Source organism: Cynoglossus semilaevis, chromosome 1, assembly GCF_000523025.1.
Source record: "Cynoglossus semilaevis isolate Cse_v1.0 chromosome 1, Cse_v1.0, whole genome shotgun sequence".
Classification (NCBI taxonomy): Eukaryota; Metazoa; Chordata; class Actinopteri; order Pleuronectiformes; family Cynoglossidae; genus Cynoglossus; species Cynoglossus semilaevis.
In genome coordinates this window covers 31,629,097-31,653,682 of record NC_024307.1, presented here as the reverse complement: position 1 = coordinate 31,653,682, position 24,586 = coordinate 31,629,097, and the positions used below count along the sequence as shown (strand labels likewise).

General features: G+C 41.2%; 1 protein-coding gene across 1 annotated transcript in view; it reads left to right on the top strand.

Annotated features, from left to right (window-relative positions):
• dnah2 (dynein, axonemal, heavy chain 2) overlaps window positions 1-24,586 on the top strand; it is a 244,229-nt gene that overhangs the window by 157,590 nt on the left and 62,053 nt on the right. The window contains exons 55-98 of the mRNA XM_025054624.1: window positions 84-242; window positions 424-576; window positions 710-801; window positions 914-1,109; window positions 1,455-1,679; window positions 1,772-1,876; window positions 2,340-2,528; window positions 2,603-2,688; window positions 2,806-2,936; window positions 3,079-3,228; window positions 4,175-4,342; window positions 4,483-4,643; window positions 5,243-5,382; window positions 6,198-6,330; window positions 6,737-6,876; window positions 7,008-7,218; window positions 7,322-7,438; window positions 8,281-8,422; window positions 8,881-9,050; window positions 9,189-9,305; window positions 9,404-9,568; window positions 9,705-9,827; window positions 9,947-10,095; window positions 10,181-10,247; window positions 10,456-10,606; window positions 10,687-10,835; window positions 10,914-11,047; window positions 11,164-11,308; window positions 11,431-11,630; window positions 11,821-11,947; window positions 12,226-12,412; window positions 13,227-13,375; window positions 13,533-13,716; window positions 13,822-14,012; window positions 14,371-14,562; window positions 14,714-14,898; window positions 16,254-16,488; window positions 16,572-16,723; window positions 17,272-17,386; window positions 20,310-20,486; window positions 21,086-21,160; window positions 21,718-21,868; window positions 22,139-22,544; window positions 23,128-23,336. Coding sequence (XP_024910392.1) covers window positions 84-242; window positions 424-576; window positions 710-801; window positions 914-1,109; window positions 1,455-1,679; window positions 1,772-1,876; window positions 2,340-2,528; window positions 2,603-2,688; window positions 2,806-2,936; window positions 3,079-3,228; window positions 4,175-4,342; window positions 4,483-4,643; window positions 5,243-5,382; window positions 6,198-6,330; window positions 6,737-6,876; window positions 7,008-7,218; window positions 7,322-7,438; window positions 8,281-8,422; window positions 8,881-9,050; window positions 9,189-9,305; window positions 9,404-9,568; window positions 9,705-9,827; window positions 9,947-10,095; window positions 10,181-10,247; window positions 10,456-10,606; window positions 10,687-10,835; window positions 10,914-11,047; window positions 11,164-11,308; window positions 11,431-11,630; window positions 11,821-11,947; window positions 12,226-12,412; window positions 13,227-13,375; window positions 13,533-13,716; window positions 13,822-14,012; window positions 14,371-14,562; window positions 14,714-14,898; window positions 16,254-16,488; window positions 16,572-16,723; window positions 17,272-17,386; window positions 20,310-20,486; window positions 21,086-21,160; window positions 21,718-21,868; window positions 22,139-22,293 — 6,543 coding nt within the window. The 3' untranslated portion in view covers window positions 22,294-22,544; window positions 23,128-23,336. The remainder of the gene's footprint in view (window positions 1-83; window positions 243-423; window positions 577-709; window positions 802-913; window positions 1,110-1,454; window positions 1,680-1,771; window positions 1,877-2,339; window positions 2,529-2,602; window positions 2,689-2,805; window positions 2,937-3,078; window positions 3,229-4,174; window positions 4,343-4,482; window positions 4,644-5,242; window positions 5,383-6,197; window positions 6,331-6,736; window positions 6,877-7,007; window positions 7,219-7,321; window positions 7,439-8,280; window positions 8,423-8,880; window positions 9,051-9,188; window positions 9,306-9,403; window positions 9,569-9,704; window positions 9,828-9,946; window positions 10,096-10,180; window positions 10,248-10,455; window positions 10,607-10,686; window positions 10,836-10,913; window positions 11,048-11,163; window positions 11,309-11,430; window positions 11,631-11,820; window positions 11,948-12,225; window positions 12,413-13,226; window positions 13,376-13,532; window positions 13,717-13,821; window positions 14,013-14,370; window positions 14,563-14,713; window positions 14,899-16,253; window positions 16,489-16,571; window positions 16,724-17,271; window positions 17,387-20,309; window positions 20,487-21,085; window positions 21,161-21,717; window positions 21,869-22,138; window positions 22,545-23,127; window positions 23,337-24,586) is intronic.

Below are 24,586 nucleotides of genomic sequence, written 5' to 3'. Positions count from 1 at the left end.
CCTTCCATCTAACACACTAATTCTGTGAGCTGTCGTCATTTGGCCGTTGTATTTTATTCATCCGTCCATATCTTCCTCCTCAGGCAGAGGTTGACCATTTAAAGCCGCTTTTTGAAAAATATATTGATAGCACGCTGAGCTTCAAGAAAAACAACTGTCATGAACCAGTGCCCATCACAGAACTAAACGGAGTCATCTCACTCTGCCGTCTGTACGACTCACTGGCCACATCCACCAACGGGGTATGACAAGTCAAGTGTAATCTGTCATCTTAAACCATATGATTGAATAATAACATCAAATGTACTTGCTTACCTTACCTTACCTTAACATTTGTGCATAAATTGAGTTTATTAACCAAGAGAGAAAGTCTGTTTTTGTTGATTCTCCACCACATGCGTTCAAATGCGCATTTCTAACCAGGTTAACACTTCAGATACAAATGGCCTGGGCAGGATGGTGGAGTTCTGGTTTATCTTCAGCCTCATCTGGTCGGTGTGTGCCTGCGTTGATGAAAATGGACGCAAGAAGATGGACAAATACTTGCGTGAAATATACGGGACCTTCCCCATCAAGGTCTTCGTTCAGCCTTAGCTTTTCTTTGCCTGCACTGAGAAATTAGGAAAAAAATATCCTCACACATAGTGACATGTCCTCTGCCATGTTTTTTCACCTTGCTGAATTTCTGCATTTTTATGTATTGTCTCAGGACAGCATTTATGAATACACTGTGGACATCAAGAACAAGACCTGGGCTTCCTTTGAAGATAAGCTGCCAAAAGATTGGCGTTACAATACAAGGTTGGAAATGATATATTGTTCATCTTATCAGTTTATTTCTGTCATTTAATCTTGCTATGTGCAATCCAGATAACAGAATGTTTCCATCTTCATCCTCTCTTCTCATACTTAGTGCTCCGTTCTATAAGATTATGGTTCCTACTGTAGACACCCTGCGTTACAATTTTCTAGTGAAGGCTCTGGTGTCGGAGCAGCACCCAGTCCTTCTCACTGGTCCAGTGGGCACGGGTAAAACCTCAGTGGCTCAAAGTGTCCTGCAAGGTCTGGACGACAAGTGGGCGGCCCTCACTGTCAACATGTCCTCACAGGTGTGTGTGCTCTCTGAAGTGTCTGACTTTGTTGTTCGGTTCGTTGTAGGATTTCATAATGCAAAAGTTAAAAAAATAGAAAAAATCTGTTTCTAGACTTTTTTTTTCAGATTTGTTGTTTAAGGTAATGTTAATGCACCATCAATTAGTGTTTTTGCAAAAAATCAAAACAATTTATATTATATATAATATAAATATATATATTTATTATATTTATATTAGGTTAATATTCTCTAAAATCACACTGTTGGAAATGTTCTGAATAAGACTCCTCAGCCAAAATGTGATTAACTTTTTAATAAGGAGCTGTAATTATGTATTTTTGTGGTCTATATTCCTGTACAGACCACCTCTAATAACATCCAGGCCATCATAGAGAGCCGCATCGAGAAGAGGACCAAAGGCGTGTTTGTGCCAGCAGGTGGGAAGCATCTGCTTTGTTTCCTTGACGACCTGAACATGCCAGCACACGACCTTTTCGGCTCGCAGCCGCCACTTGAACTGCTGCGACTGTGGATCGACTGCGGCTTCTGGTATGACCGCCAAAAACAAACACGAAAATTTGTCAAAGTAAGTGAGAAATACGCATGTGCATGACTCGCATACTTTTAAAAAAACCTAATTCTTGTTCCTTTTTTGTGCACTTTTGTCTGCTTTGTTAGGACATGATCTTGCTGGCTTCAATGGGGCCCCCTGGTGGAGGGAGGACACACATTTCTGAACGCTTACAGAGCCGATTTAACCTCATCAATATGACCTTTCCACATGTAGGTTTCTGCACATAAATAACAGAACTAAACAAACTTGATAAATATAAGTAATTGATGTGGATAAAGACAGATAATACATATCATTTGCAACAGGATTAACTGGATCTTTTAGTTGCAATTGGTTTCACCATAATTCGATGATGAAACTCTTTTTATTTGTGTGAGACATACATGTTATCTCAGTATTACCTTGAGTAATTTATTTAAATTTATTTTATCCATTTGTTACTTCACTGTCAATAGACAGAATAAACCAGGAGACTGCCTCTCATTTCTACAAAAATTGAATTTTCTTCCAATACGTGAACAAAAAAACATTTTACTTGTGTGTCCCTTTGTTATGTTTCAAATGAAAATGTTAAAGTCAGGGGTGTACTTCTGCGATAATTAGCAGTTTAGCCCTTTTTGACATCCAGACTGGCAGATCTAACATCCCTGGCTGATTTTCATCTCACTGCAGGAGTCCCAGATCAGACGGATCTACAGCACCATGATCAATCAAAAGCTGCAAGGCTTCAAGGAGGAGGTGAAGCCCATTGGAGACACACTGACTCAAGCTACATTGGAGCTGTACTACGCTGTTACTGCACAATTTCTTCCCACTCCGGCCAAGATTCACTATCTGTTCAACCTCAGAGACATCTCCAAGGTAAAGAGACAGATTATTATAGTTCCCTAAAAACACTTGGATATGCTAATGCTAAATTCTATATTTACCACTAGGTGTTTCAGGGTTTACTACGAGCTCATCCAGACTTCCATGACACGAAAACCAACATTACAAGACTTTGGGTGCACGAGTGTTTCAGGTGAGTAAGGAGCCCATGATGGGGTCCAGTAGTTCTGTGTCCAGTTGTTTTTGATTCGATTAAAAAGCTTTTCTCCTGGAAACTCTGGTTGATATTTTTTGTGTGATGTGTTTTCAGGGTTTTCTCAGATCGGCTGGTAGATAACAGTGACACAGAAGCCTTTGTTGCCTTGATGACAGAGAAATTGGGCTCACTCTTTGACTTCACCTTCCACAGCATGTGCACCAATAAACAGCCACCATTATTTGGTACGTTTGTTACTTGAGTCAGAAAACTTTGCCTCTGTACACACAAAAACATTAATTTCACGGTGGGATTGGTAATTTTATTTGTGTGACAAGAAGACATTGAATTGTTCTTTGTGTTCGTGTGTGTGTTTGTGTCTGTCAGGGGATTTCATTAACGACTCCCATGTGTATGAGGATCTACTGGACGTTAATGATCTCAAGAAGTTCATGGAAACCAAGCTGGAGGACTACAACCTCACACCTGGCGTAGTGCCCATGAGCCTGGTGCTCTTTCAAGATGCCATTGAACACAGTACGTTGCGTAATCTATCACATTCTGTTCAGTCATTCTGGTGCAATACTACACTACGTCATTGATTTGAATGGTCTTTACTATGCTCACTGTCTGTATGATCCGTAGTGATTCCTAAACACTGAGATCATCAAACGTACTGTCCAGTTTCACTTAATTGGTCTATAATATATAAATAATAATAAATAATATATATATTAGTATATATTATTATTATTATATATATCATAATAATGATTAATATTATTAATTTATTTATAAATTAATAAATTATTAAATTATATAAAAAACATTTATATAATTTATATATATTTATATATATAGTAAATTATATAAATTAAATTAATTAATTATATTAATTATTGAAATATATTATTATATTGTTATTTAATTATTATTATATATAATAACTAAATAATATCAAATATATTATTTATTTACTGCAAATGATAATTTGATTGTGGTGACAGGCACAACAGTAAAATACTCTTCCACTAGGTGGCAGCAAATGGGTGTTTAACAAAAAATGGACTAAGAGTGTTGAAGATCTTTCTGTGTGGCTTTCTCCAATTTTGCAACTATTTCAGTGTTGTGTTCAACTAAACAGGGCCAGGTTTTACACTTGGTAAACACATTTTGAATCAATTGAAGCTAGAAGGTCATTGTATTTTATTACATACATTTATGTTTAAGTTAAGTTTAAGTTTAAGTATGGTGACATCTTGTCTGATAGTGCACAGTGGGGTTTTTTCAGATGTAACATATGGGCTGTAGCTCAAAAAGGCTGGAAAAAAAGAAGGATTTTTTGAAACCAATTATAAAAAATTTAAATTCTGTTTGACTAATGTCACTAAGGCAATTTATACTTAGATATATACTTTATGTACTTTATGCACTATTTGCGTCAGTCATTTAATTGGGAGTAATATGAATGTGTTCTCTGCAGTTACCCGTGTGATCCGTGTGATCGGTCAGCCCAGAGGAAACATGTTGCTGGTTGGCATTGGCGGCTCAGGCAGACAGAGCCTGTCCAAGATGGCTGCTTACATCTGCGACTACCAGGTGTTTCAGGTGGAAGTTACAAAGCAATATCGCAAACAAGAGTTCAGGGAAGGTGAGTCCAAGTGCACTGTTGTAACCTCATCAAAACACGGCCTCCTGTTTTAGTGGACAATGTATTTCAGCTGAAAAATGTTTTTGGATGACTTCCCCTGTAACCATTTAACGACACTCTCCCTCTGTCCTTGTGCTCAGACATGAAGAAGCTGTACCGTTTGACAGGAGTGGACAACAAGCCCACTGTCTTCCTGTTCAATGACACTCAGCTCGTCGATGAGTCCTTCCTCGAGGACATCAATAACATTCTGAGTTCTGGAGAGGTTCCTAACCTCTACAAGCAGGATGAGTTTGTCGAGGTATGAAAATTGTCTTACTCTAAAGCATATGTGTCAAACTCAAGGCCCGGGGGCCAAATGCAGCCCGCCAAGCTATTTTGTGTGGCCCGCCGGAGCTTAAAAAGCATTTAATAAAGTTCATGCAGCAGAGGTTTTTTTTTTAATTACACAGCAATGAACAATATTTGTAGCTTGAATAAATAATAATCAATTGCAGAAACATGTTTTAGTCTGCTATGGAGTAGTTACATCTATAACAGCGGCCCTCAAACTATTTTGTTCCAAGGACTGGTCAGCCAGTACCACCTGTTTTTAAATATTGCCAGATTATCTTTAAATAAAGAAAGTAAATGGATATGACTGGATTTTCCTTGAATAAAGTAAATTAGTTAAAATTAAGTACATTTTTTACTGTGTCCTACTGCCTGGTACCAAATGACCTATGGACTAGTATTGGTCCGCGGACCGGGGTTTGCATGTGCATGTTCAGTCGTCTGATTAAACAGGTTTAATAACAAGCACTTGCTATTTTTAATTCATGTTAAACTTTTGGGTTGTTGAAGTTTTTATCAGGCTAGAAATAATATTTCAGTTCTGATAATACGTTACTGTGCCTTTAGGTCTGCAATGCTCTGTCAGAATCCGCCAGGAGAGACAAGATGGCAGAGACTCCTGACTCTTTGTTCAGCTACTTGATCGAGCGAGTCAGGAACAACCTGCATGTGGTGCTGTGCATGAGCCCAGTGGGGGAGCCCTTCAGGTAGTCTCACTCACTGGTTCCTACAGCGTTCTCTCTCAAATAGTACATCATGTTTAACAGTTGGTTCACACTGCGACCTTTATTGGAGGTTGCCTCATAGCTGAAAGATCAGCTCTGCTTATACACTTAAAACCTGCAGTATGAGTACGTACTGTAGTATTGTAGTACATGTGACACGGGTTAGACAGACATTTTACACCTATCAAAAACATAATTCTCTAATGTTCACATGTAAAGACACAAAAAGAGAGTGTTCCACAATAAAACATTTAAGATGACACGTGTGACGGCTGAAAACACAAAACATTAACCAACTTTTTATACAACACATCTTTAGACAAGATCTGTTTTAATATGACATTTTTATAATGGACAAGCCTTCAGAAATGTTGCCTCTAAATTTAGATTTGCTCATTAAAAATACAGTGAGTAAGACCTTGGCCTTTTGACCGGTAGTCACATTGAGACAATCTGTCTCAATGCCAAAACTCAGGGAAGAGTGCTGCACCAATTAAACAGCTAATCCTAATTACTCGCTCTCTAAACCTGGAGTGGAGTCTGCCGTACTCAACTGTAGAGGGACAAATCTCAGCAAGAATATTTGCATTCACGATGAAACCAGTGTTGATTCAAATGTCTTTGAAGAGTTGTCCAGGTGTATTGTGTTTTCATTATGCTCCTTCACAGTCAGCTCAGTGCATCTGTGCTATTTCATATGTAGTTACTATGCTTGTCTACGGGGCAGTCCTGGAGGTCATCGTATTAACAAATAGGATATGAATTCAGTGCAAACAGTTTCCGTCATTTGCCAACAGGAACCGCCTCCTTCAGTACCCAGCGATCGTCAACTGTACCACCATAGACTGGTTTTGTGAGTGGCCCAAAGATGCTCTGCTGGAGGTGGCTCAGAGGTATCTGGATGGACTGGAGCTGGGCTCAATGGAGGGGGTGAGCCACACACACATACACATATAGTATTTCTGTGTTCACATAATGCTATAGAATTCAGAAGTCAATATTAGGGATGTCCGATATAACACTTAATTTATGATTCCAATATCAACCAGTATCGATATAGCTGGGCAGTGGTGGCCTGGTGATTAAGGAAGTGGCCTTGTGTCCGGAAGGTCGCAGGTTTGAATCCACCAGCCACCAGGTGCTACTGACGTGCATTAAGCATTGCACCCTCCTCACACGCTACTCTTTTCAACAGATTTCGTTTATTTCCACCCAAATGCTTTAATATGCACTAAATTATGTACTAGTATTCCACACAAACTGTCTTGACATTAGTTCTGTTGATGATTAGACTCTTCCTTATGTTTTTTTTTTTATCTGCTGCCTAATGGTACAGATCCAGACAAAGGTTGCCAGTGTCTTTGTGACTACACACCAGTCGGTGGCTGAGGTGTCCAGAAAGATGAAGTTGGAGCTGAAAAGACACAACTATGTGACTCCCACCAACTACCTGGAGTTGGTGTCTGGATACAAGAAGTAGGAATCCTTCCCTACTTTCTTCCTCATATATCATATATTCAGGCCTTATAATTGTCGCCTCAGGGTTTTAGATAACTCTGTCTTATTGATTCCTTGAAGGCAGGCTGATGTGTTTATAATGTGTCCAGGCTGTTGGCTGAGAAACGCAGTGAGCTGGGGGAGCAGGTGTGCAAACTGCGTAACGGCCTTTTCAAGATCAGTGACACCCGCGAGAAGGTGGAGGCCATGTCTGTGGAGCTGGAGGAGGCCAAGAAGCAGGTGGCAGAGTTCCAGAAACAGTGCGACGAGTACCTGTCCGTCATTGTGCAGCAGAAGAACGAGGCTGACAAACAACAGAAGGTAATTTGGGATGGTTCACAGTCACTGGACCTGAACTAGTGGAATAAATTACGTTTTGGATTGAATCACAACATCTGACAACAGTCCATGTTTGTGCTGAAAGGCTGTGAGTGCCAGCAGTGACAAAATTGGAGCTGAGGAATTACACTGTAAAGCCATGGCTGAGAATGCACAAAGAGACCTGGACCAGGCTTTACCTGCACTGGAGGAGGCTATGAAGGTACTGCTATTTTGTTCATTATCGTGTGTGAAACTGTAGCCTGGAACTGGTTGTTTCACCTGTGGACAATATTTATTGCTAAAATAGACAAAAATAAAAAATATTGATGTGGATCCACACGCTATCCAGTTTTATCTGACTGTATTTGTTGTCACTTAAGACACACTTTATTCTTTTCAGAGAAACGTTGTACCAATCAAGACAAACATATTTGGTCAGAAAAACATTTTTATGTCCTTTGTACATATTTAATATCAATAATCTAGCCATTACTTATCAGCCTCTTTAAACTAACGCATTTTCAACATGTAGGTCGCAGGACTTTGCCAAGGCACAAAAAAAGAATGTTCATCAGTTTTACCAGTTTTACCATGAGTTTTACCATGAGTTTTACCATGAGTTTTACCATGAGTTTTACCTAATCACACTTAACAGCAGCATAATGGTGATAATATAGCTGTAACACGACTTGACACCCAACAGTTAGGATCATAGAAGAAGAAACAGAAATTACTGCTGAAACACAGATATGACATAGACTCTATGAAATAGGGATTTTCTTATATTAAAGACAAAGGTGGACAGAAACCTCAGCGAGTTTTGTGCTGTGAGGTGTTGGAACCCTGCCATCTCACAGCGCCTCCTACTGGCAGAAACTTAGTAAATGCATATTTAATGATTGACATTTCAAAACAAAAGTAGACCTTTAAAAAAAATTAAAAAATAAAACATTAAACTTACAAAACTCATATTTGTTTATCCAGAAACTTTAACCACTTCAACAGCCATAAGATATGACTTACATTTACACTATTTGCATTGCATTCTCTCTGTGCACACAGGCCCTGGAATCTCTGAATAAGACAGACATGACGGAGATCAAGTCGTATGGTCATCCACCAGCGTTGGTGGAGACAGTGATGCAGGCTGTCATGACCCTGCTGGGCAAGGAACCCACATGGGCTGAGGCCAAGAGACAGCTGGGTGAGAGACAGCGACTCTAGGGCTCTTGGAGAGCAAGCTTAATGTGAAAAATGTTTTTAAAAAACAAATGAAAAACAGACAAGCAGACTGAATAGTGGACCCACAGCCAAGATGATGCAAGTGGAAAGAAGTATTTCCCTACGGGAGAGTAAAACAAGCGTCAGACAGGTTTTGTTTTACACTGATTTCTCAATACAAATATTCAATCAAAATGTATGTCCTTAAAAGACAACTGAAACTCAGGGATTAGATGCCTGTCAGCACTTAAAGAAAGAAATTGTTGCCTCTGCCAAGTACTCCTTGTGGAATGTGTGATACTTATTACTTTTATGTTTTCTACAATTGTCAGATTCAATAGATCTGTTTAAAAATCCAGAATTTAGACATAGTGACATATTTTCTGTAGAGATACAAGTAAGGTAAAGAAGAAGATTTTTATTTTTATTTTTTTCTGTCAGGTGAGCCCAGCTTCATCAAAACACTAGTGAACTACGATAAGGACAACATATCCGACCGTATGCTGAAGAGGATCGGTCAATACTGCAAACAAGATGACTTCCAGCCAGAGGTCATTGGAAAAGTGTCACTGGCTGCCAAGTCCCTCTGTATGTGGGTGAGAGCAATGGAGGTAAGAGCTTGTCACCTCTATAGAAACATATTAACCAGGGCATTCACACAGTTAGTACAGAGAGAACAAGGCAAAAGAAAAGGATGGCAACCCTCCCCAAAAGAAATGGATTTCCATGTGTTTATACTGTTCCTCCAGGTTTACGGCCGTGTTTACAGGGTGGTGGAACCAAAGCGGCTCCAACTGAAATCAGCCACAGCTCAGCTGGCTGAGAAACAGGCTGCCCTCGCTGAGGCCCAGGACAAACTCAGAGAGGTCTGAGAGACGTATGCAGTTGCACTGACATTGTCGCTCGAGTTTAAATGCAACGCGGTCATTATGATGTGTGTGTGTGTGTGTGCATGTGAGAGTAGGTGGGGGAGAAGCTTGAAGAGCTGAAAAGGCAACACGAGGAGAAACTGGCCACGAAAGAGAATCTGAGGAAGAAATCGGAGGAGATGGAGGTGAAACTGGACCGAGCTGACAAACTGGTGACTGGACTTGCGGGAGAAAGAGTCCGCTGGGAAGAGAGAGCTGCTGTAAGACAAACAAGTTGCTGCTGTAACACGAGTGTAACACCAGAATCTACAGCACATTGATCTGATTCATATTTAACACCTGACCCAGGACGTGCAGGTCAAATACAGTTGTGTTATGTATCTGTGTTTACTTCAGGGTCTTGAAGAGAACATGGGATACCTGGTAGGGGACTGTCTCCTTGCAGCCTCTTTCCTCTCCTATATGGGACCGTTTCTTTCCAACTACAGAGATGAGCTGCTTTCCATCTGGATGAATGAGGTGACGACAAAACACACAATGTGCCCCGCACAAGGTTTTGGGTTCAAGTGCCAAACTTCATACAGTCTGTGTTGCATCAGGAAGGGCATCCCAACGCTCTTGCTTTGTGCTTTGTTTAGGTGAAAAACTTTGAGATCCCCTGCACCCCTGGGTTCAGTTTTGCAGTTTTTCTGTCTAAGCCCACGGCAGTGAGGGAGTGGAACATTCAGGGTCTGCCCTCTGATGCATTCTCCACTGAGAACGGAGTGATTGTTACACGTGGTAATCGGTCGGTACAATATGTGTGGATTACAATCTCTCGATCAACTGTAAAACAATTCATAATACTGACCTGGAACTCTTTTTCATTGTAGTTGGCCACTGATGGTGGACCCTCAAGGCCAAGCTCTGAAGTGGATCAAAAATATGGAGATAAAAAGAGTGGGTGTTGGCTCAGCCATTCTTAGTCTGATTTTAAATTGAAATTTTAAATTGAGTGAATTTTCACTATTGGAGAATGGAAAATAATGTAATCAGTTGTCACATAGAGTGGCTCCAATCAACAGTTTTAAGACGAATACTTGGTTTTATATACAGTAAAATGAAAATGTTTTTTCTCACTCCTGTGATCATGTGTTGAAATACGCAGGGCCTGAAAGTCATCGACTTTCAGATGCCAGACTTCCTGCGGGTGCTGGAGACTGCCATTCAGTTTGGGAATCCTGTTCTGCTGCAGAATGTACAGGAAAACCTGGACCCGTCTCTCAATCCAGTCCTTAACAAGTCCCTGACACGAATAGGTCACACACACTCTGATACACACCAGCTACAGCGTCACTCCTCAACTCCATTCACTTCAAGTTTAAATGCGTTTTCCTAGGTGGCAGACTGATGTTGAAGCTGGGTGATAAGGAGGTGGAGTACAATCCAGAGTTTCGTTTCTACATCACCACCAAACTCTCAAACCCCCACTACGCTCCAGAGATCTCTACTAAGACCACCATTGTCAACTTTGCTGTTAAAGAACAGGTGTGTTTGCACCCATGTATTTTTACCTGTACCAAGTCTCATGGATACTTTTACATTTTTGTACATGCTCTTGTGCAGGGGCTGGAGGCCCAACTTTTGGGTATTGTTGTGCGTAAGGAGCGTCCAGAGCTGGAAGAACAGAAGGATTCCTTGGTGATCAGCATTGCCTCTGGCAAGAGAAGATTGCAGGAACTGGAGGATGAGATCCTCAGGTTGTTTGAATCAGTGTATAAAAGGCAGTGCTTGATGCGTTCCTAAAAACCTAAAAATTGGTAAATTGTGTTTACCTCCGTTCTCTGCATTTCTGTCTTCGCATCTATTCCACCAGGCTGCTGAACGAGGCGACTGGCTCACTGCTGGACGACGTGCAGCTGGTGAACACCTTGCAGACGTCTAAGGTGACGTCCACTGAAGTTTCAGAGCAGCTGGAGAGCAGCGAACAGACTGAAATCAAGATCGACTCTGCCAGAGAGGTCAGGTTCAGGGATGGAGGGGAGAGGACAGAGCACTACTGACTGTGTTCACTCTTCTATTTATACTGCTGATACTCGTTGTGCAGTTTTCACTTTGTAACCAGAGCATGAATTTCCCGCAGGCCTACCGTCTATGTGCTCAGCGAGCTTCCATCCTCTTTTTCATCCTGAATGACATGGGACGCATTGACCCCATGTACCAGTTCTCACTGGACGCCTACGTCAACCTCTTCAATCTTAGCATAGAAAAAAGTAAGCGCAGCCACAAGCTGGAGGAAAGGATTAACAACCTCAACGAATACCACACATATGCAGTGTACAGGTGAGCACTGACACTAGGGGTTTATCAACTCTGATTCTTTTATCAACGTCACTTATCGATACGATTCTTTACAGATTTTCTCACCAATTTCCATTTCCATTCCATCAATTCTGCTGTAAATGACAGGGTTATTTGTAGCAGTCTCTGGGCTCTGGTGGGTCTGACTAAGTCAGTGCCTTGTTCTCTGCAGGTACGCATGCCGCGGTTTGTTTGAGGCCCATAAGCTTCTCTTCAGCTTCCAGATGTGTGCCAAAATCCTGGAGGTGGCTGGCAAGCTCAACGTGGATGAGTACAGTTTCTTCCTCAGAGGAGGACTTGTAAGAAAAGCTCAAACACGCACACATTTTGCTGAGCTTTTTACTATATGCTTCCTTTAACACGCAGTCCCTTAAATAATAGTGTACTTCCCCTCAGCTACAGTTCTGTTCATTTAAATTCCTGATGTAGCAACATTTCCTCTCCTCGTAAGCATATATTTATGTATAGTCTGGTCAGATTATTCGACAATCATGATTTATGTCTGGTGCTTTATTGCTATTGTTGTCCACTCTCGTGTGTTTCTATAAAATAAAACTTCCATAAATAACATTTTCAGGTGCTGGACAAAGAGGAGCAGATGAACAACCCCTGCAACAACTGGCTGACAGACTCCTGCTGGGACAACATCACTGAACTGAATAAACTGACCAACCTCCACGGTATCATGGATTCTTTCAAAGACCACCCTGACGACTGGAACCTTTGGTTCACTAGTGCTGATCCGGAAAATGCTGCATTACCAGGTTGGCTACAGTGAAGTAAAATGAATGAAGAATAAGAAAATAATTTTACTCAGTTAAAATTAGTGAGCTTAATACTAGACTGGATTCTGTTTTATTTTATTTAAATAATGAAAACACTTTAAATAATGTACATTTTAAGGAGTTTTTTGTCTGTGTATTGCGTCGATACTTTATACTAAAAGTAGTAATTATCATAAAAAAAATAATTTGGGTTTCTGGGAAAGAAATTAAAATGTTACCAAAATCAGGGGTTCCCAAACCCTGGTCTGGGGACCGATGCCAGCCTGTAGGTCATTTGGTACTGGACCGCAGTGGGACACAGTGAAAAAATATATTTCAGTTTTACCAATTTACTTATTTCCAAAAGAATCTCTTTACTGTTTTCTTTTAAAAAGTAATCAAAATAACAGGTCATTCAGACTCCAAACTAACAGAATAAAGTCTAAAAGATGTTTTATTCAAAAAAGGTAATGATCCTTCAGCGATGGTGTGGTATTACTGGTACGCAGTAATGGTTGACCGGTCCTTGGTACAAAAAAGTTTGGGGACCACTGACCTGAATAGATAGTACATTTCTCTGTCTTTTTAACAACTCCCATGTCATTTTCTCATAGACAGAAAGAACATTAAGACCCGAACACTAACCAATAATCGTTCTCAATCCATGCAGTCGTTGTAGGATGCTATGAAAAAAAAAAAATTATGTTCAACTTTCTGACTGACCGATAATGTCTTCGATGTAATAAATATATTTTTAAAAAAGTCTTGTAAACTCTGCTCCCATCAGTCACTTTGTGTTCTCTGTCTGTTTTAGCTAATTGGGAAAACAGCTGTGATGACCTGCAGAAGATGCTGGTTGTGCGATCTCTGCGTCAGGACCGTGTCCCCTACTGTGTCACCTCATTCATCATTAAGAACTTGGGCCCTCGCTTTGTGGAGCCTCCTGTCCTTGACATGAAAGCAGTAAGTGGCAGCTCACATGAACCTTATATTTTCGCGAACTTGAGGGTTGCCCTTTTTGCTCAAACAAATTCTTCCTTGTAGAACTTGAGGGTTGCCCTTTTTGCTCAACAGAAAAAACAAATTCTTCCTTGTATTTTTTTTTCCTTCCTCTCCTCAGGTTGTGGAAGAGTCCACCTGCAGGACTCCTCTGATCTTTGTTCTCTCTCCTGGGGTGGACCCAACTGCGGCTCTGCTGCAATTGGCTGAAACCTGTGACATGAGCAAACACTTCCACGCGCTCTCTCTGGGCCAAGGACAGGCACCTATCGCCAAGAGCATGATTGAAGAGGGTGTCAAAAATGGTACAAAAATGTCTTTTCTCCTATTATTCACCCAAAAGCTAAATGTGACAGACACGTGTACGACTATGTAAGTCTGTTTGAAGCACTGTTCATTTCTCCGTGAAGGTCACTGGGTTTTTCTCGCCAACTGCCACCTGTCTCTCTCATGGATGCCTGAACTGGACAAGCTGGTGGAGCAGTTACAAGTTCAAGAGCCACACTCTGACTTCAGACTGTGGCTCAGCTCTTCACCTCACCCAGGGTTTCCTATCACCATACTGCAGGCTGGCATCAAAATGACCACTGAGCCACCAAAGGTAAGGAACGCCCTCGAAGAGACGTTCTGGGATTTATTTCCCAGCCCGTACGTGACTTTAAATTTTTACCACCAACTTTGTCACAATGATGAATTATTGTGTCTCAATTCCAAATATGAACTATTAGCATTTTACATTTTTGCATATTTTTACAGCACCCAGTTTTATTCTGAAATGCTAAATTGCTAAATGTCCAAATATATTTTTTTGACAAATGAATACCAACGTGCTTTTCAGCTTAGTCTGTACGATATATCTTAGGTAAAATCTTTTTATTTAGGTAAAAGTTTTTCATCAAATTCATTGGTAACCTAACAGAACTGCATCAAACGTGTCGTTTCGTTTCCTGTGTCCTCAGGGTGTAAAAGCTAACATGAAGCGTTTGTACCAGCTGGTGCCAGAAGCTCAGTTCAACCGCTGCTCTAGACCTTTGTTCTACAGGAAGCTCCTCTTTTCCCTCTGCTTCTTTCACAGCATCCTGCTGGAAAGGAAGAAGTTCCTGCAGCTGGGCTGGAACATTGTTTATGGCTTCAATGATTCTGACTTTGAGGTCTGTGCTTCTCTTTTATTCACTTTGTGAGAATGTCTCGCTATTCTGACTTTGAGGTCTGTGCTTCTCTGTTATTCACTATGTGCTAATGTCTCACGTGCCATTACATTTATTTTATGTTTCTGTTTGGGGTTTTTATATCCACATCTAGGTGAGTGAGAACCTGCTGAGTCTGTACCTGGATGAGTACGAGGAGATTCCCTGGGATGCACTGAAGTATCTAATTGCAGGGGTCAACTATGGAGGTCACGTAACAGACGAGTGGGACAGACGTCTGCTGACGACGTACATCAATGACTACTTCTGTGACGCTGCCGTTACACAGCCATTCTTCCAGTGAGACACCAACCCACACACAGACACATTTAGTTCACCAAATCTTATGCAATCTTATAGAAATTGTTGGGGAAAAAAACTATAGTTAGACTACATGTTATTTAAAAAGTTTTGGTTCAATTTCGGCAGGTATTCAAGATGTGGATGTTAAAATATTACCACTAAAGATTGATTGCTGTTTTGTTTTTTGGTGTTTTGTTTTTTTGACAAATTATATATCATGGTAATACATCTAGGTAGTGTTACGGTAAGATATTTTCATTGTGGCCACGACACAGCTATAAAATACGTTCTGGAGTAAACTCCCTCTTTAGTCGCAGAGTAACAGCGCCATCAAGTGGACATTAAAATGATTGCAGCAGAAGAAGTGTGTATGTTGTGGCGTCTCTTCAACACTGACGAGTTTAATTAACAGAGCAAAACGTCACATCACTAACCAGCTGTAAATATATGAATTACACATCATTAAAAATGGCCTTACTAATTTTATATATTTTGTTCAAATATAAATTTGCATGAATCTGAGATTCACGGTATCTGATTTTCATCCTTACAGTAGTAAGGTGATTGTTGTTGTTGTATTGAAAGGCAGTATGTTTCTTGAGGCGCAGTGGGGGGACTACATCTTCCTGCAGCTGTCCATCTGGTAAAACTGTTAGGCTGTTTTTCTCATTGCTGTTTTATTGCATTATTACACAAAATTACACGGTAGAGCTGTATTATCTCAGTCGATTCACGGGTTGGTACATTCTGGTTCGACCGAAATTGTGATTGGTTTAATTTTTTAATATATATTATTATTATTATTTATATATATACATTTTGTTCGTTACGTTTCACGTAGTGGAAAGTCCCAAGTGATATAGGGGTGTTTTTGAGCACCCCCATTTTACAGGTAACAATCTGTCTTTAGAACACCCCCGTGGTTTCACTGTTTTGGATTATCCCAACCCCCAAACAAATTCGAATATCGTGCTCGGAAGTCTACGTCCGGTAATTAAAAAAAAATATTATTTACTTTTGAGTGTTACATTTAGTGTTAGTATAAATTTCAAAGACATCCACAGTGTAGCAGCATTTTTACAAATAGATAATGTGGAAAAAAGTCGAATGAATAGTTTGCAAGCAACAGTTAGCCTGTCACAGCGCGACTACAAACATTTGATAATTTGTTCAACAAACGTGTTTTTATTAATATTATTAGTAGTATTGTTATTGATAAAGACATTATTCTACAGCATGTATGTAATAAATTGTATTAGAAGCGTGTGTCAGAGAGAGAGAGTGTAAGTTTTCTCCTGTACCTATGCCTCTAACAAGCATATTGTTCTCTGTCCATTTCCCCTCTCTGTCAGGTTGTCCTCATTAACGTCCTACTACATCCCCAGTGATGGAGCCCAGTCCTCTTACAAAGACTTCATCAGCACGCTGCCATCCACAGAGCACCCTGAAGTGTTTGGCCAGCACCCCAATGCAGACATTGCAAGTCAGATTGCAGAGACCAGGACACTCTTTGACACCCTGCTCTCCCTACAGCCCCAGGTCAGCAGCACCACAGCTGCAGGGCGGGCACCTAGCAGAGAGGATAAGGTAAGATGAGGGATAAAGTGCACTTTCCTCCTCGGAAAAACTATCTCCGTGTGAATTCCAACAATTTTCCGTGGTGCTTGTAGGTGTTAGAGCTGTTGGCAGAGGTCCGCGGAAAGATTCCAGCTCTGATTGATTACAAGATGACACAGACACTCTTCCAGGAAAACCCGTCACCTCTGGATGTTGTCCTGCTTCAGGAAATTCACAGATACAACTCTCTGCTGGACACCATCATGTACGAGTTCTTTCTTTTCTGGCCCTTCTCTTCTTGAGCTGACTTTATGCAGCTGTGTTTTAGTTGTTATACTGTCATTGTCAGAATCACTGATATACTATCCTGCTGTCAGTACCATAGTGTAGCTGTTAGCACACCTGCGTCTAAAGCAGATAGTGGAGAGTCCTGGGATTAATTCCCAGAGGAACAACATGCTTGGTGCCTGCAGGGGGCACCCTGTTAACAGCAGATCTGCTGTTAATGCAAGAATTTCCCAAAATTGGCATCAATAAAGTTCTAATTAATTAATTAATTAATTAATTATGTCCAGACAGTCACAACAAATAATTATATATTATTACTATTATGTTGTTTCTCTTATGATAACCTATAGAAATAATAGGTCACCTCAGAGTCGACTTACATCTGTCTTTGTGTTCTACATAGCTGTAGCACATTGATCGTGCTGTCGTAGTGATTTTATAGGATGACTGTGTTCACAGTAGCGCAGCTACTTTCAGTGGTTACAATCAGAGACCAACTGTGTGTTGTGTACATTGTTTTTTAAGCCTGTCGCTAGCAGAACTGGAAAAAGGGATCAAGGGCTTAGTGGTGATGTCACCCAGCCTGGAGGAGACTTTCCACTGCATCCATGAAGCCCGTGTACCACCGCTGTGGGAGAAGGTGACACACACACACTCACACATGTCCCACATCACATTTACCTACATTCGCTGCGAATTTAGCCAGAAAATATTGTTATTAGCTTTGCCTACTCCCTGCTGCTCGCAGTGTTTAGAACCTGACATTTGCTATAATTCCGAGAAGTCAGTGGAGACATGCTGGACCTGTACACTCTGTTTGTGATATGGAAGGTGAGATCCAATAAGAAGTGAGACCTGGCCAGTCATCTTCCTTTCTTTTTACCATCGGACTCAGACTAGATGGTAGAAAGCAGGCCGTGAAAGATCAATTACATTGAAATGGCACCAAGTGCAATGGAATACCACCAGATTAAAAAGCATGCCGAAGTATGCTGAATAAAGAAAGGACTTTTAAGGGATGCTTTGATAAGGGTAGCCAGGGATGAAAGCTTCCAAGTTAAACAGGAAAAACAAAAATAGCTTTTACAAGTCTGGCTGTACTTTGCTGTGTAGTCAGGTATTGTCCAAATATTTCCCTGCGAGTTTGTCAGATCATGTTTCATTGTAGACGCACACTTGGTTATTTTTCCATGACACAATCTGAATACATTCACTGGGAGACCAGTCTCAGATTTACACTCTGAGTTTTTGTGTGTTGTTTGGTTAAAATTTGTGATCTAATCAGCACTAACCGATTCTGCTCTTCACTGCCAGTGTAGGCCGGACTGACTCAGTGGTTAGTTATTAAATGTGTAATTGTGTATCACTGTGCCTCACCACACAGACACACATTTAATATCCTCTGTGGCCAAACACACACACACACAGTGATGGGCTGTGGCGGGATTCCAGCTGTAATTCTGTCCAAATGCTGTGTCCTGGCTTCATTATCACTGGATGTCTCTTTAGAGTGGAGAGAGAGAACACAGGCGGCTGTCACCAGAGTTCAAGAGGCCAGAAAAATTCTGGCTACCTTTCAAGGACGTGCATACATGTGTGTGTGTCTCGTTCTATCTGTACATGTGTTACTGCAATAAGTCGCTTCACTTCACTTGTCTTTGGTCTTCTTATGACAGTATTGTGCATAAAAGCAGTCAAGCACATGCAGGATCTGTGTGTGTGTGTGTATGTTTGGGCGTAGCCGCTGATCAGGTGGACCATACAGCACTGCGGCCCTCAGTGTCTGAACAAAGTCTGTGTCTGTCAGTGAAAGTAAACCTTCCAAGGCCTGTTCCACAATCCTAAAAACACCCAGAGCCCATTGTGCTCCAGCCAGGAGCTTATTACTGCTGGATGTACTGTGTAAGCATCTGTGTGTGTGTGTGCGCGCGTGCGTGTGTGTGTGTGTGTCTTTTCTTGGGTATTAGAAACCCATTAAAGCTGAAGCCCCCAGCTGAACCTACCCTGACCACTTGTAAACTAGACAACTCTGTCTCCCCTCCATTTTCTCCCCCTCTTTCTTTCTGGCTCTCACCCATCTCTCTGCCTTTTCTCATTGCCTTTGTCATGCTCTCTTTCTCTGTTTGTTGACTTTGGTTTTTATTTCTCATCAGTCTCATTCCTTAGGCATCTCCCATCTGTTCTTTCTATTCCCTCTATCTCTTCATGCCACATCTGGTCCCAGCAGCAATAACAGGCTCCCTGCCTTCCTACTTTGCCCATCCTCTACATCCATGTATCTGTCCCTCCTTGACATAGGGGTCTGTCATTAGGTCTCAGCTCACTCTCTGGCCATTTTGGTGTTTTTAAAGCTCAGTTGTGTGTGTGTGTGTAGGTCCATGTCCACATTACATAACATTCATACTGAATTCACATGTCTGACGATTCAGAGATCATTTCTGCCTCCGGGCTGGCAAACATGCTCTCCCTGTACTGAAAACGTCTTTTGTGTACCCGACACATGGGATGAGTTATTGGTTTGTGCATTAGCCATGAGTGAAGTAGGCCGACAGCTACACACAGCACAGTCCAGACTGCATGTGGCCAAGTGCAGTAGCCTCTGCCTGTACTTAGAACTTCGGCAGAATATAGAAACACGTGTACTGATGGGACATACGTATCAGGTGTGTTCTGACCAAGACCCATGGACCAGATCCAGACAATCCTTATTACTGTTTGTTGTTAAATCAAATTTGAATGAGTATGTTTAATAAAGTAGTTATTGTTTTAATAATGTGCTTCTTCACCAGATACATTCAGATTATTTTGGTTGGAACACTGAGCAGCAGTGAACAATAGTTGTGACTAACCATCAAAAACACAGAGGGTTATTTATCAGTAGTTATTTTTATACAGTCTTTCAGTTATCACTGGCTGATGTTGCCCTGGGTGAAGATGAGTGTGACTCTGATTGCCAAGTAACAGTTCTCCCATTTTTCTATTTGTATTAGAAAATAAAGTAAGGCAGATTGCTGGGAATAGTGTTGATTGCTATGTTTTTGTTGGTCCTCTCAACATCATGAGTTCTCTTGACTCAAAGAAAGAAACAATCTTTGTCTTACATTTTCACAGCTTAGAGATTAAAGCTTTCATTTCATTCCATTTGGACAGTTTGTTTTTGGTCTACAACAAATAGAAATGTTGAAATTGGTGGAATTTTCAAGGTGTATTTGGACACTTTATGGTTGGTTACTCATATGGAGCAGCTTTATAAAAACACTAGTCTAATTAAAGAATTACAGAGTTACCATGTGACTTATTGTCATGTTCTGCATTGTCCGACTAAAACATAATCTTTTATTGACCGTGACCTTTTCACCCTTTCCTCCACATCCTCTTTGATTGTGAGACTTCCAGGCCTTTCAGCAGATTCACTGTTTATGCATTTGACTGAGCTTTTTCCCATTATGTATAGCTGCCAACAGCTGGACACATGGAAAGACTGTTGATTAGCCTTTCCCCTCTCTCTCTGTCTCCCTCTCTCACTCTCTGTTTCTCTGTCTCTCCCTCTCTCTGTCCACCAGACCTACCCATCGTCGAAGCCCCTGGCAGCTTGGACCAGGGATCTTTGCCAGCGAGTCGATCAGTTTGCACGCTGGGCTGAGACAACCCAGCCTCCCTGTCTGTTCTGGCTCTCCGGCTTCACCTTTCCCAATGGTTTCCTCACTGCCGTGCTGCAGTCCTATGCACGACAGCATCATGTAAGACTTTACACTAGAAAGAAAGGAATATATCGTACACCTAATCTGAAGTGCATTTTAATTGAAGCAGATTTTCACTGTTAACTTATTCATTTTCAGTTGGTCATATTTTTACATACAACAGTGGTTCCCAAACCTTTTCTGCAGTGTTGTTATCATTATTGTCACGATTGCTTCAAATCTCCATTGAACCTTGTTCAAACCTAAATTCAAATTTGTTAAAGTAAATAAAATAATAAAAACAAGATCAAACTAAATATTCAAATTAACTTGCCTTGTTGCCGCCTGGACAGGCCTGCGCCCCCTACTTTGGAAATCACTAGCATATACCTAATGCACAGTTAAAACCACTTGCTGATGCAAACAGTGAAGTCCTTTTCTGTTCTTGTGTAGCAGAGCAGCTGAACTCTCTATTCCCTCTGTCTTTGAGTGCAAACATAAATCTGTGCCTTTCACAGCCAAACAACTCCACCACTCCATGTAGTGCTTTTAGAAACCATTCTAAACCACTCTATAGAACTGTTGAAAAACTATTTAGTCAGAGAAAGACTTTTTTTATCAGCCCTTCATGTAACTGTCTTCAAATCTGTTTTTTGCAGACATCCGTGGACACACTGTCCTGGGAGTTTATCGTGTCCTCTGTTGATGACAGCAGCCTCGTCTGTCCTCCTAAGGTGACTCCCTCTACACACACACACACACATTTCCATAAAGCTTTCCATAAGCCTGCTGTCACTCCTGTTTCCTGAAGCTGTCCAACTTTCTTTTTACTGAATCCTTCCCTTTTTTTTTAATTCAAAGCAACACATCACTTAGTAACACTCAACAAATCTCCTCTCACATTTGTGTTTCTCTCTAAGTCTTTTCTGTTTAATTATTGGCTTTGGGTTAAATGTTTTAAATTATTTGGCCATTTTTATGTCATTTTAATTTTACCCCTTAACATTCCACTTGAAAAATATGATTTTTTCAGTCATAGCTTAATCTTCTCCCATTCCCATTTCCCTGTTTAACCACTACTGGATTTATGGTTTTCTTTTGTATCTTTTCTCATTGCCACGTCTTCATTTTTTACATTTTTTTTGGTCTAATTTTTAATTGTGCCCTCCTAACCCAGATAAAAGTAAAAAACCTTTTTTCAAGGCTGAACAAAAAAATAACTGTTCACATGCCTTCAACTTTTTGCCTTTCTTCTCAATTTCACGGTTTCTCTCTTCACATGCTTTTCAAGGATGGAGTGTTTGTTCGTGGTTTATTCCTGGAGGGCGCTGGTTGGGACAAAAAGAACTCCTGTCTGGTGGAAGCTGAACCCATGCAGATGTACTGTCCTGTCCCCACCATTCACTTCAAACCTGTGGAAAACCGCAAGAAGATGGGCAAGGGTGAGATGTTTTTTATATGGCACGAACTGTACGTCCAGCCAGTTGACTGACACCGTTACAAAATTTATTGCTAGGAACTTTAGACCTAATATATTAAATGACTGTATTAATTGTGAATATTGGACAATCATATGACAATTAATCATGATTAATTGCTATTAATCCACAGCTACCTGGTGATTAACCAGATTAAAATGTGTAATCACAGCCCTAGTTTTTCTAATTCCCCTGACTAAGCCATATTTCCTCACCTCTTGTGTGTGTTCTCAGTCATGTACCTGTGTCCGTGCTACTACTTCCCAGTGCGCTCCGGAGGAGCAGGACGACCGTCTTTTGTGATCGGTGTTGAGCTGAAATCCGGATCTGTCCCTCCAGACCACTGGGTCAAGAGAGGAACGGCGCTTCTCATGAGCCTGGATAACTAAATGCGTCGAAATCGTACACACCCACGGCCCATTTGTGGTTCTTATTATTTCATTCCGTGTTTTTCTTTTAATTTTGTTAATAAAATCAGACTTTCTCTTTATGATTTCTGAGGCCGTAAAGACCCCCAAGACCACAAATAGAGTAAACGAGCTCTTCTGCTGTTATTGTAAAGCGTTACATTACACCTGGGGCCCAGCAGTAAATGGTCTGAGTCATTCATGGCACTTTGAAGTCAGCCAGACATGACTTGGTAAGTTCTTTTTCTTCTCTCTTCCCGTTCTGTCTCAGTTCTCTGGTGTCAGTTGACCGATTATTCACTCCTCTCTCTCCCGCTCTCTCTCTGCTCTGCATCAGTGTTTCCATGCTGACCCTCTCTTGTCCCACTTATACATACTGTACACTGGAAATAGTTTCCTGGACTGAAGTGTTGTGCTTTACTGGAAAATCACTTCTGTGTAACATCTGGTTCCAGCAGCTGTCTGCTAATGCAAGTGTTGGTTTTGTACATCGAATCCCAGGGTAATCTGATCAGCTGTAATTCACAGTAATCTATTCTAACAGAAGTGACGGAGCACCAAAGTAATAGGCATCATTGTGAACATGCCTTTTGGTCTTGAATTACACTGAACCTTTTGGTCTGTTCATATAGAACCCATCATTTATCAGTTTTTTGCCCTGTGGGTGCATTGAGAAGACAGCCATGGAAACCAGAGTTGGTTAAAACTGATGCAGTAAGGACACACATGGGCACATGTGCATGCAACTGAACCTGTCACTCAAGGTGAAGTTGAGGATGTGTGTGTATGTGTGTGTGCTAATCTGCATTTCCCCAGGCTCAAAAAGAGGACAAAGAGAGGGAGCGACATAAGAAAAAAAACTGAAGCTGTTCAAACAAATGAATTCTAATGAAGCTTCGCAGACAAGACGTTTGGAGTCGGTCAGCTTTGTGGGAGAGACGGCCCGGACTTCCCCAGTGGAAAAGGACTGAACACAAACTTCTGAAAGGGAGGGAGAGAAAAGCAAGAGAAGGACCCCAGAGAAAGTGAGCCGGCAAAAGATGGGGGCGGGTGGGGTTGGGTCCAGTAATGAGAGTGGGGAGGTAGAGAGGGGGGGTCCGAGTTCAAGGTTGTATTCAGACGTAAGGATTGTCCCCCTGAAAGACCTAACACAGACTTCCTCAGGGTTTAAGAGCCTCTTTATCAGAGCCATGTCTGTGTGAGAGTGCCTCTGGTGGTCCCTGGTTGGGTGGAAAAAGAAGTGGAGGCTCTGAAAGCAACATGCTGAATTTAAATTCAAATTGGCCAATCCTCAGACCTGTTGGCAACAGGAATGTCATTGTATGGACTTCAACTGAAACAAAATGTTAAAATTTCCAGTTGTGCCATGGGGCATAGAGATATAGTGGCCCATGTTCTAGGCCTGTTTCAACAGGTGTCTGTAATCACACAGTCAGTCACACATTTAAGTTTCTTAAAATGCAGCGGTGTGACTTTGGAAGCTTCCAGGTCCACAGAAATATTCAAGTAGTTGTTATTAGTTGATATTGGGTAGTTGGCTTTGTGAGACATGTTTTCAGCCAATAAGGCGTTCAGATTTGTGCAAAATTTTGTGTGTGGCAAATGTTTTGCACAGTACGAGCCCCCCACCAACAGTCTGACTCCTGGGACCCTGACAAGAATAGGCAACAGTATTTGAGTTGTAATGACAGTACAGTCATTACAACTGTACCTAGTGTATTGGAGGCAGTAGGCTTGTGTTTGTAAACAGTTAAGATTGTTGCATATTTTCCCCAGTTATTCTTATTTGGCCTCTTTCAGCTTCAGGCCTCAGGCACTTTTCCATACTTTCTCCAGGTGCAAGTGGATTAAGATTCTGGATAACGTCAAACACCAACAATTTTGACGACTTTTGCTTTCATTACTCTTCGATTGGTACCACCATCAAACTTGTGCCCTGCTTCTATTTTTTTCTGAAATAAACAAACATGCCCCAAATAATAGGATTTATTAAGCGGTTCTTGGCCCCCTCAGCCCACTCACTTCTTTTAACTGAGGGCTTTGACCCTTGAGTCAAAGAGTTAGTCGAAGAACCGAGGGTTCTGTTGTTCTGCACAGAATAGTAGTTGATAATGGAATTTGGGCAAGTTGTACAGTGACTATGGAGGCGGGGCAGCTAATGTCCAAGACTTCCACCGAAAATAAACCTGCATGAGAGAGGGAAGGAGAGAAAGCGAGAGGAGGGAGGGAGAGAGGCAGGAGGGGGGAGGGGAAGAGGCTTTCTACAGGGGCAGGG